Here is a 12291-nt window from a genome sequence, read left to right as displayed (position 1 = left end):
ATGCCTGGATGTTAGAACAAACAAACGAAGCAGCCAAATACCACTGCCAGTCAGTTTTTTTTTTTTTTTTCTATGTTTAGGCTACTAATAACCATTACTGTTAATACAGTCTCAAGGCGCCACCTAAGAAAACTCGGAAGACAAAGTTCAAAAAAAGGTCCTGCCGAGATCTGAATTCGGGTTGCTGGATTCAATGCCCTGACCACTAAACCAAGGGACCGTGTGCGTTAGATATTTCGCTTTATTAATACTTGAGAAAAAACTAGCCAAATTTTCATTATATTTTTGCCACCCTATCCATTACACACTCCAATTCAACACCCCAAAACATGCTCTCTTGTCCACATCACCACCATCCCCTCCACTTCCACCACCATAGAAACCGCAATTCTACCACCATTCTCCAGCTCTCCTCTTCCCACCACCACCATCACGACCAAACCCCTCAAAACCATGCCTCCACCACAACGATAACGACCAATGACAAACCGATCCTCAGGACCCATAACTCCAAATCCACCTCTCTCCTCATCCATCACCTAAAATCACCAAATCAGACCCAAAACAAGATTGAAACTTCACAGGATGTAATTACACCAGAAGAGAGAGTTAAACTTCAAGAACTAACTCTTGTAACTAAAAAAAGAATCCCACGATTCCCAGGTTCAGTTTTTCAAACAAAAGCAGAATCTTTAGACTCTCCCTTGCAAACCCTATTCAGAAACAAAAGTGAAGATGAATATAACAGTGAAAACGATGATGATTTTGACGAAGAAATGGTGGTGAAAGCTATTGAGATACGTAGGAAGGTGACAGCTGAGATTTTCAAACAAGCAATGAGGAAGAAAGGGAAGTTTGGGATTACGTATTCGACGAATTTGGTTAATAGATTGGATGATTTTGTTGATTTTGTCATGATTAAGGCTGCTGCAATGAAGAGAATGGATGAATTTAAGTTTTTGAGTTTTAATGACAGAGCTAGAAGGGTTATTGAGGAGTTGAATGTCGTACCACTGATAAGGTATATTGAGATTTCAATGGTTGTGAAGCATTGGTTTTATTGAGTTTAGAGTTGGTTACTATGTGTTTGATTAGTTGTTTTTGTGAATTACTTGGTTTTTATCTGTCGGTTTATGAGAAAGTTTACTTTTTTATTAAATTCTTTTCACTTCATTATCGTGGATTTCAGCAGGTTGCATCTCACTTTGTGCTTGGATAATTTTCCTAGTTCATGTTTATAAATTTGTGGTCTTTGTTCAATGTGGTTTTAAATGTGTTAATTGTGATTGCTGAATTATATAGGTGGTTGAAACACAATGCAGTGTCATATCCTAGGATTGCTAAGCTTATTTACATGTCAAGAGGAAATGTTGATTCCATTAGACGTGTTACTGAGTGGTTGAAATCAATTCATGTGAAGGGGGAATTTCTTGGTTCGGTGCTCACAAAGGCAGGAGAAAATATTTTGGAACGATCTATTGAAGAATTGGATGAAATTGTTTGGTATTTAGAGAGCAATGGAGTGAGAATGGATTGGATGGGTTATGTAATGAGTCGATGTCCTCAATTGTTGTGTTGTAGCATGGAAGAAGTGAAAACTCGAGTGGGGTTCTTCTTGGATATGGGCATGAATGAGAAGGATTTCGGCACAATGGTCTTTGATTATCCCAGGGTACTTGGATACTTTACCTTGGAAGAGATGAACCAAAAGGTAACTGAATTATTATGCAATTTATAATATTGCAGGATTTTAGGATCTCGCTTCTTGAAACAGCTCAACTTGATTGCCAATGAGTTAACTATTGAGATGCAACAAGCACTGCCTCAATGATGTATTTTTTGAAAAATCCTTCTAGCAATAAATATTATGATATAGTGGATGATGTTGTTCATTCAGGTTAATTATCTGAAGGAGTTTGGCCTCAGCAATGAAGATGTTGGGAGATTACTAGCATTTAAGCCACAGTTGATGGGTTGTTCCATTGAAGAAAGATGGAAGCCTCTTGTTAAGTATTTATACTACCTTGGAATTTCACGTGATGGTATGAAGAGAATGCTTGTCATTAAACCAATGGTTTTCTGTGTTGATTTGGAGCAAACGATAGTGCCTAAGGTATACAACTACCCATTCTTTCATGCTCATTTAATCCAGTTGAGTTCCTTTGATTCGGATTTCATCCTGCTAATCTCATTTTTCTCCTCATGCTAATGTGTAGTAATTGTTTCTGGATTGCCTGAAAGATAAACTTTTGAACATGAAGTGAGATGTTAATGAAATTATGCTAGTCTTGCTGCTGCTGTTTCTAATGAATTGACATGATTTTGCTGTTCATTGTGAAGGTACGATTTTTTCAGGATATAGGCATTAGAGATGATGCTATCGGCAACATGCTTGTAAAGTTTCCTCCGTTGTTAACATACAGCCTTTACAAGAAAATCCGGCCCGTGGTTTGTTCTATTTCTTATCATATCCTGCGTGAAGTATATCATTATTTAAGAACCCCACCCTTTTCCCCTTAAAGAGATGGTCTGTTTTTCATTGTACAAATGTATCTCCATTTCTCTTTGTCTAGTTATCATCTCACTTTTCAATGCAAGTAAAGCTGGACTTTATTTTACTGAAAGTTGGAGTAACATGCAGGTCATATTCTTGATGACAAAAGCCGGAGTTAGTGAGAGAAATATCGCGAAGGCTATAGCTTTGGGACCTGAGCTCTTGGGATGCAGCATAGTGAATAAGCTTGAGATCAATCTGAAATACCTCCTCTCACTTGGCATACGCCATCGACAGTTGGGTGAGATGATTGCTGATTTTCCCATGCTACTGCGGTACAATATAGATCTCCTCCGTCCAAAGTACAAGTACTTGAGGCGAACTATGGTGCGGCCTTTGCAGGATCTCATTGAGTTTCCAAGGTAAATACCTCTACCAAAACTAACTAGTTTCATTTAGAGGCATGTTGTAAGTCAAGATCAAGTACTCAGTAGAGGCTCTCAACTCTACAAAGACGAGTCCAAGTTATTGCTGCAGTGCCCTTTACGTATGAGTAACTGGATGGATTATCTAGAAAACTTTTTCGCTGAATAAAAATTTGCTGGTCCTTTATTTCATTCCTCTTCCTGTGCGCCTTTGGTGCTGATGGCTAGTTATGCAATCTTCAGGTTCTTCAGCTATTCTCTCGATGACCGAATAATTCCAAGGCACAAGGTTCTGGTAGAGAATCGAATTAATTTTAAACTGCGGTACATGCTAGCTTCCACAGACGAAGAATTTCAGAAGAAGGTTGAGGCTGCTGTGGAAAGGCGTCGAAAATTTGAATCTGGTTTGATTGGTGATAATTCTCAAGCATCTGATGCCGACTCTTCAGAAGAGGAGACAGATGTTCAGTTTCCTGAAGCTGAGATTATCGTTACCAGTTCTCCAAAAACACGGTTTAATTTCAATTCTCTTGGAAGTGGGGATTCTGAAGACTTAAATTAACTTCAGTTGCTCATTGCATGCATACCCCATTTGTACCCTGATGTGTATATACTTGTGTGTCTCAGCGCTGTGTTTCTGTGAAATCCTTTGGAAAGTCCCACAATCTACAACAGTTCCAAATAAATTGAATCACCAAAATTGTTCATAATTTCAACACGAAGCTTAAAAAGTTGTTTCAGCTAGGGACGTCTAAATGGGTAGGGCTAGGAGTAATGCTTTACCTATTATCATTTATGACCTATTTATTTTTTAAAATGGTACTCATCCCCATTTAATCCGTATCCTATCCATAATAAATGTTTGACCAAGTTTACCTGTATCCAGTTAAATGAATGTGACACAGGGATTTGATTGTAAAAAAGTTTTTCATTGAGGGAGTGAATGTATTTACATAAAAGTATGAAAACCAAAAACTTTCAACTAATTACTTATTTGTAATAAGAAGATAAAATATAGGAACTAAATAAATTTTAAAAATATATTAGGGACTAAAATGAGCATGCGAGAAAACTTCACTTTCTTTTCTAATGGTACAGGAGGTCTATTATTGGATGCAGCTACCTCAAAAAAAGACAGGAGTTGTAATATTATTCAATTTTTGGATTATGTATTTCATCTGTGTATAAAATTCGTTAAGATTTGCTAGTTATATTCATATTTATCCATTATTAAATGAGTTAAATGGGTTGCCTGTGTCAGCTGAGTTTCTTTTCATTTGTTTTTATGTTTTAAAAATATTTAAAAAAAAACTAAATGTTTTTTTCAAATTAATTTTTTTTAGTATTTTTAAATTATTTTGATATATTAATATCAAAAACAATTTTAAAAAAATAAAAAATATATATCATTTCAATAATATATTTTAAAAAAAAATAAAAAGAACAACATGAAACAAACGGACTATTAAAAATGCTCCTTGTGGTATGATTACAAATAATAGTACAGATGCGAATCTCAGAAGAACCAAGTTGGCTTCCATTTAGAACCGATATACAGTATCACTTTGTTTTGGCTTTCATTTAGAACCTCCCCATTTAACAAACGGTCGTTTTGGATGATCACACGGCACTCTTGTAATGGACGATAAGGTGCTTAAACCTCTGATCCATCATCCAATCTCTGCCGCAACCCTTCAAAGATCTTACCCCATGAATGACTGTCTATTTGAATTCCACGCCCAATAAAAGAGAGACAAGCTATTTGAAATGGCTGGGCTCGTTATCGATGGGAAAACAAGCTTATAAAAGAGAGACCAATCTGGGAAAGTTTACTACCACGCTAGCACAGCGGGATAGGTTCAAAATGCAGAATTTATTGCTGCTATTTCTGATAAAGAGTACAAAACAATTGAAGACTAGCCCGTAATTGGTGATGCCAAATGAATACAGCCTCAGCCTTCGTCAATGATAAACTTAGGATACAACACAGGAAAGAACAGAAGCATTTCTTAATCTACTGAATCCCAATAAGGCAGAGAGGGTTTCTCTTGACGAGGGCAAGATCCACCTGCAAGGCAACAATAATGAATGCTTGGACGTCAAATTGTTATATGATAGCATGATGTTTTAAATAGCAGGGGCATAAGGCATTACCTTGTGTCCAAAAAGCTCCCTGATATTATCGATCCCGTATAATATCATGGTTGGTCTGTTCAAACCATTGGAAGATTAATATGAATAAATTTAAGTGATTCATGATATCTATTATTTCTCAAAGATGAGAATAAACAGGAAGTTTATTCTTTTATTTCTCAAAAGCGAGGGTAAAAATTCTCACCTTTCAAGCGAAAGGCCCCATGCAATAACATTAACATCTTCTGAGAATCCCATAGGACGCAACATTTCAGGTCTAAACATGCCAGAATTACCAATCTCCACCCATTTCCCAAGGCCTTTGTGATAACTGAAGTGTATAGGATACATCAAATTTCCAATTACTTTACAAGCAGTACATGCATAACAGGAATTCATGATTTTATACCTGAAAATCTCCATGCTAGGCTCAGTATATGGATTATATGCAGGCTTGAATTTCAGCTTGTCCATGCCTGAGAACAAAATGTGCATTTAGAATTTTTTCTGATGGTGATAACCATTCTCCTCCAGAATCAATTGTATACTATGAGTAGTATAAACAGCCTTGTTCTTTCAAATTAACAATGCAAACACATAGCATCCAAGTACTGGGCACTCATACCAAGATCAATCTATCTATCCACTTATATATGTGGTGATGATTCATTGGGATCCCATCAAACCTCCAACTGCTTCCTTCCTAGTATGAGCAGGATTTCGATCCCAAGTCACTTGGCATCACGCTAGGTAACCAATAAAATTTTACAGGGGACAACCAAACTTTAATTCTTTTATGCATATTTGAAGGAAAGAAGAGTGTTAAAGAAAATTCCTTAATGACACTTCATTTAATTACCTAAACGCGAAAAGAAGTCCTGCAACACTCCAATCAAGTGACCTAGAGTAAGCCCTCGATCACACACCAGACCTGAAACCAAAGGCAGGATTTTTTAAACTGTTAAAGTGATTGACAAAAATCCCAATAACATGACATTAATCAAGCAGTTGAAAGTCAGCATCCAAGTCGTCAGTGTCCACACTTGACAATATTCTATAGCTCAACATTTGTAACATGACCAGCAGTGCACCATCCGAATCACAAACCATGCACTTGTCCAAAAATGGGATCAAGTGTATCAACACCAAAATCCAAATTAGTTTTGTTTTAGCACTTCATAACAGACAAGTATGATATGAGCAGGCATAAAAAATGCTAAAGAACAGCAAGAAAAAAGGCTCCGTTGTATAGTGAATTGGCACAACGTACCTTCTATCTGGTGGAATTCTGCTAGATGAGTTCGATCTACTGCTTCATTTCTGAAAACTCGATCTATGGAGAAGTACCTTTTGGGGGTAAACGATTGCTGTTTTGCAAGCTATCAAGAAAAACTAAATAAGTAACAAAATACGGACTACATTTAAGTTAAAAAGATGGCTAATTTCACAAAATAAAATATCCCAATATTATAATAAACCCAGAACATATTAGTTGAGAATACTTCAGATCGATAGCATGTTTATCTTAGATGTAGATCATCGCACACTGATTTTTGTAAGCTGTTATATTCGATCTTAAGAGAAAAGAAGTGGTAAAGAAATAGAAGAGGCAAGACACCGAGATTGAAACTTCTGTGTTTGCCTTCATAAAATCAGTGTCAAATATTTTTTATGACACCAGTTTGGCTCCCTCGAGAATTGTGTTTGCATAAATCAATGTAGAGAGGTAAACTAGATCAGAGCATAAAAGAAAGAAAGCAGACCATAATAACACATGCATGAGCACAAAATAATATTTTGAAAACCATTCCACAAAGTCAAGAAGATGGATACATAATAAGAAACTTAGAATGCATTAATACCTGTGCTACCGCATAAAGCATCCGAGAAGAAATTGCAGTCGTATGAGTTCGCAAAAGGTTTTTGTTTGCTTCTTCTCTTTTCCAATCATATCCATATCTGACAGCGGAGTACAGGTATTTCATAGTTGTGAGAATAAGACTCATGTGACAGTGAAAAAAAGGATTAAAAGATAACATTGTACCCCCTTGACCCATAGCCACCAGACTCATGAACACGTTTCACAAGCTCAACATAATCTTCAGGCAGTTGCTTTGTTGTTTCAGGAGCTACAGATTTATATGCCATGGATATCAGAATCAAACCAATTATAACTGAGTAACAAATAAGAAATCAAGTCAAACATACCTTTAAGAAAGAAGGTATCATGCGAATCACGGGCAGGATGTTGTTGTGGCTGGAACAGTGCATCAAAATTCCAGAAGCTGCAGGTTGAGATGGGAATGCATCGGAATGTTAAAAAAAAATCACTATAATAATAATTACTGTATTGCATGAAAGAAAAATACAAGAGAAAATTCAGGAAACCATATTTTTTTAGCTTAAAAGACCCATAGAAGAAGAACAAACAAGTTATGAACTCACCATCTCATTTTTCAGCTAAATTACCTTCTTCTAAATGAAACCATTTTTCCCTAACTACATCATTACAGAATCAACTTTCTTTGGTATGGAATAATATGAGAATCATGAATAAGAAAATTTAGCAATAAACCCAGAAAATGAAAATATATATATATATATGTTCAAACATGTGTAAGAAGACAAGTTATCATTTTGTGAACTGCATAGTTAGATTTATTTTGATGAGGTAAAGCTTCAAGTGCTAAAGAATCAACAATTGATAAAATGGAATCATGCTGTTTATAAAGAATGAGCAGAAACAGCTACCTGCTCTCTACATATCTATTTGTAGGCATTTCCTCAAAGCTGCAGCCAGATAGAAGACCAATGCATAAATGTCAAACTAAAAAAAGATCACTGACAGTAAAATCAGAAGACAGAGCAGGTCTTACTTCATTAGACGAAAAATGTCCTTCAATCGTTCTTTCACCTAAAATGGAAAGAAAACAAAAGGCAATGCTTGGATGAGAATTTGCAACAATGTAGCAAAACTTTCATCATGTGTTTAGGGAAAAATAAACTCTATAGCATCAATCAGTTCTAAAAGAAACTGAAAATTGCCAGTTACCACCAAGAAAGCTAAATTCCAACAATAATAGAACCATCACATATTTTTCCAGTTCAATGAACATATGATTGATACATTATTCCTTCAACTGAAATTCAGTCCCAATGCCTTTTGAAAATCTGATTGCCTGGATCAGTATAAGCAACAAACAGCATCCAATAAAACCCTTTATTTGACAGTAAAAAATTAACAGATGTGAACCCACGTCTCAACAGTTGACTCAGATATAAAACTTTAGATCTGAAACATGAGAAGGTTTAACCCAGTTATGAGAAAATTTCAGCATTAGACTTATGAACAATGCTGAAACCAAAGCACACCCACCCAAACTTCTAGCCTGGTAAAAATAAACTTATGAGCAAGAAATGCTGTATATGATGGTAATATTTCAACTTACAATGACAAGATGATGAAAATGGCAGTCTCAATCAGTCTAGAAACTCAGCCCGACCTTTATTTACAGGACAAACTGTTGTCAGTATCAATTCACCAATCAAACTACTCTCTCAAAGAAATCCTTGAGAACACAGTGTTGCAATTCACACCAATAAGCCTCTTTACACAATCTTTTTCGGGAAAATGATGACATTTGTCAATGCGGTAACAATCCAAATAGTTCTTTGAAAATTAAAGGTTAAATTTCAGCATTTCAGAACACTGAATGTGATTGTGCTAAGAACTTTTTGGTGTCTAAAAATAGCAACCCATTCTACAATTGGCTGCCCTTTTATACTGTATAGCAATTAAGAGTATAAGATGGTTGTTTGAAAATTATAGGTCAAATTTCAGCACAATGAAAATGATTGTATTAAGAGACTTTTTGGCCCATTCTACAATTGGCTGCCCCTATAACTTGTATGGAAATTAAGAGTATAAGATTCATTTAAAATATATAAAAAAAGAGAAAATAGGTTAAAAAAGAATAATGTTATTCTTGCCTTGTTGAGTGGGTGAAGATGGCCACCTTCAGGTGGGGGACCTTTGGCACTGAAGTTATACTCTTTGAACTCTATATTCCTCCAATCACCCCTAAACATTAGATGAATTTGTCAACAATATAAAGTAAATGGAGCAATTAAATGCAATGAATATGCAAAACCAGGTGAACAGTCAACTCAACACTGCCCCAATATGTTATCATTACTATGCCCAATACACCCAAGTACATGTAATTGTTTACATTATTGATGCAGGATAACTTCGGGAGGCTGTTCAGGGTCTGACTTTAGAGGCTGTTTATGTCTGTTTGGTATTTATTGATGAGGATTTCTACTAAGAATTGTAGAAACTACTAAAGTCACACTAATAGGGTTTCTAGGACTTACACCTTGAGGATAGAAAAACCTAAGATTCACACCTAGGGTTCTTAGGAGTCACGCCTAAGGGAGATTGAATCATGGTATAAAAAGCAAATTGCTGGAATTTTATTCCTAAACTTCAATTAAAATATTGAAAGACTACAGAGTTTTAGCAGTCCAAATCCAATAAGGACATGGATTCCTGAACCTCAGTGCTCCAAAATAACAATTTCTATTTAGAATAAGAAAACCTAAGAACAATCAGTAAAATAAAATACTAAACAGAAATAAAGCCTAGTCCGGGATGATTTCCAGATTTTCCAACAAACATAGAAATTACTAAATACCCCTGCACTCTAGAGTTTAAATAAAATGCATAGGTCTTATTCTCTCTCTTTTTTTGTTCGCGTCAATTATATAAAGAAATTGTATGAAGTTGCATGCTGCAGAAAGAAATGAAAAGATCTAGGTGGCATCCAGAAAAATTTCATTAACGCACTTAAGAGGTCTGCAAATTAGTTAAAGCATGCTTAATTATTACGATGTTCCCATGCATACCCCATAGCATAAGTGCTTTCTCTAAATGGCATGCATTTTTATCATGCTTGCAATCATAGCAGTCTATCTGCACCTTTCCATTCTGCCTTCATCATTGACCCCAAATTGTTCATTAACATGCCCCATGCTTCATAGTTGATAACAACTATTGGTCTAAAAAAAGCTCCACCAAACACAGGCATGCTTTAGCTTGATGAGAAAATTATTCAAATAGCAGCTAACAATTCAGATTGGAAATGAACACGGTATCTGCATATAAGAGCATACCCCTGTAGATATTCACGAGTCAAATCAGTTGCAGTTCTCCTTCTTATTGGAGCATAATCAGGACCTTTTCTCACCGAGTAGCCCTTCCAGGTTCTAGAGCACAAGTCACAAGTTGTGAATACCAACACCACTAATGAAACCAACCTTGTACTACAGACAATATGAGAACCATAATAGACAACACAAAAAGCAAAAGAAGAGGATAATTACTGCACAGCAATAAGCTTTCTAGCTTTGAGAGACTTCTTATCACCTGTGTCAATTTCCTAATCACAACAAATAACACAAGTAAATCAAGGGACACAATCGAGATAAAATCATGCAAATTGGATTTAGTAAACATGAATAACGAGCAGCTTAAAAATTAAACATGAAAGAGCGGACATAAACTGTCCATACAGGGATGAAATAAGGCCCTCCCCGCAACCCTTAAGAGAGGACCTCTTCTTAACCAGAAACCATGCCCAAGAAAACAATGCCAATCTCACCTACTGTTTAATTTGATGCCCTCAAAAAGCATATGAAAAAAAAACATTAAATACAATAATGCACCTGTCCATCTCGTATCTGTAAAAGAAGATCCTTTATTCTGTCTTCCACATGTTGAACCTATGACATGGATGAAAAAGAATTATAATTACACCAGAACAATATGCAAGACTGAACAAAAGTCACAAGGAGGGTATTAGGTTTCTTCTTTTGAAAAGATAAAACCCAGTTCATGATATTTGGGATATTTGGGTGTAGACATGGAATTCTGAAAGAATGAAGAGGTATCATGTTGAGATTTGAAATAAGATAGCGTGTTTTGACTTGAGAGCAAGGGAAGATATTCTTAGTTATTTATTCGTCTAAGCTTAATTTTACTTTTACCAGCAAAATATTTTCCTTAATAAAAACACAATGCTTAATAATACCCAAAAAAAAAACATTATTGGACTAATCACAAGGACCATTAAGACGAATTTCATGTTAAGAAAAATAAATTTCCGTTACCTTCCTAGATATTTGATTTCCCATTTGAACCCATTTATTCTTTGCAGCCTGAGAACATCCTATTTTGAAAACTGCAGGATCCACCAGTTTCTGCATTAAGAAAATCCAGCAGCCAAAATTCAAATATAACACTGAAAAACAAAAGGCATAGACAGAAAAAAAATGTAGGAGCAATCAATTACGACAACCTGCAATTCTTCTTTCAATATGCTACCCTCCGCTGGTACAGCCAAGAAAAGCTGAACTTCAGGTGATCCTTGTTCAGCATATTTTTCACCCTCTTCGGTAAGCACATCTGTCTCTCTCTTAATATCCTACACAACATCATCGAATCCCTGATAAATCAACTAATCCATCACTATTAACATTCATAACCACACTGATCCTCTTTATTATAGTCATATCTAAATCCTTCAAAATCACATTACTCTAGTCTACAGTTAGGGCATGATTTTTTTTTTAATTTTAAAATAATTTTAGGAACCTGAGCATCGACGTAGCGGAAGCCATGGAGGCTTTTGATGACATTAACGACGTCGCTGTGGTCGAGTCCATGATCGGTAGCGAACTGGCCGGAATCGGAGATTTCTTCGTGGTTCTGTAAGTAACCTAAAATCGCTTCCTCTGCCATTATCGCTATTTGCTTCAATTTTTCTGTTGCGTTGTGGGTTTTAGGGGGGCTTGGAAATTTTTATTAACCCACCACCACGCTTTCCATTTCCTCCTCGTTTTGTTTTGTTTTTTCGCTCTTTTTTTTATTTAGTTTATTAGATGGAGGAACCAGTAAGGTCCTAGAGCCGATATGCTATGGTAAGGAGATCGGGCTTCGTAAGTTTTAATTTTGGGCCTTGATTATGGATTTTTTTCCGAGACCCGCTGATGGGTTCTTACTCCTTCTTTTTCATTAATTCAATTAATTTTGACAGAAAAACTGAAAACGAGATGTATCTATGTAGAAGAGGTTCGGCATGGATTGCCATGAATGACGAGTGAATGATGGTCTTTTACTTTGAGTAATAATTTAGAGGTTATTTTTTTATAAATAATGTATGATAATAATAATAATTC

At 35.8% G+C, this 12291-nt stretch overlaps 2 protein-coding genes across 2 annotated transcripts; one reads left to right on the top strand and one right to left on the bottom strand.

Annotated features, from left to right (window-relative positions):
* The first annotated feature begins 268 nt into the window (after positions 1 to 268).
* On the top strand, positions 269 to 3635 carry LOC133680481 (transcription termination factor MTERF2, chloroplastic). Its single transcript, XM_062103461.1, has 6 exons — positions 269 to 1021; positions 1303 to 1711; positions 1898 to 2113; positions 2341 to 2448; positions 2642 to 2916; positions 3163 to 3635. Exons 1-6 carry the CDS (start codon positions 330 to 332, stop codon positions 3479 to 3481), a joined length of 2019 nt encoding a protein of 672 aa, XP_061959445.1. The 5' UTR covers positions 269 to 329; the 3' UTR covers positions 3482 to 3635.
* A 733-nt stretch (positions 3636 to 4368) lies between these two features.
* Positions 4369 to 11989, bottom strand: LOC133680580 (phenylalanine--tRNA ligase alpha subunit, cytoplasmic-like). Its single transcript, XM_062103595.1, has 18 exons — positions 11708 to 11989; positions 11412 to 11537; positions 11224 to 11313; positions 10780 to 10836; positions 10438 to 10493; positions 10228 to 10320; positions 9043 to 9133; positions 7929 to 7966; positions 7804 to 7842; positions 7261 to 7337; positions 7097 to 7181; positions 6915 to 7011; positions 6323 to 6431; positions 5912 to 5983; positions 5462 to 5528; positions 5258 to 5383; positions 5074 to 5128; positions 4369 to 4987 (listed from the first exon to the last, which is right to left on the bottom strand). Exons 1-18 carry the CDS (start codon positions 11852 to 11854, stop codon positions 4934 to 4936), a joined length of 1479 nt encoding a protein of 492 aa, XP_061959579.1. The 5' UTR covers positions 11855 to 11989; the 3' UTR covers positions 4369 to 4933.
* Between the last annotated feature and the right edge of the window lie 302 nt (positions 11990 to 12291).

Source organism: Populus nigra, chromosome 19, assembly GCF_951802175.1.
Source record: "Populus nigra chromosome 19, ddPopNigr1.1, whole genome shotgun sequence".
In the NCBI taxonomy this organism is placed as follows: Eukaryota; Viridiplantae; Streptophyta; class Magnoliopsida; order Malpighiales; family Salicaceae; genus Populus; species Populus nigra.
The sequence above is the reverse complement of the archived record's forward strand: the minus strand, read 5'-3'. Positions and strand labels throughout refer to the sequence as shown.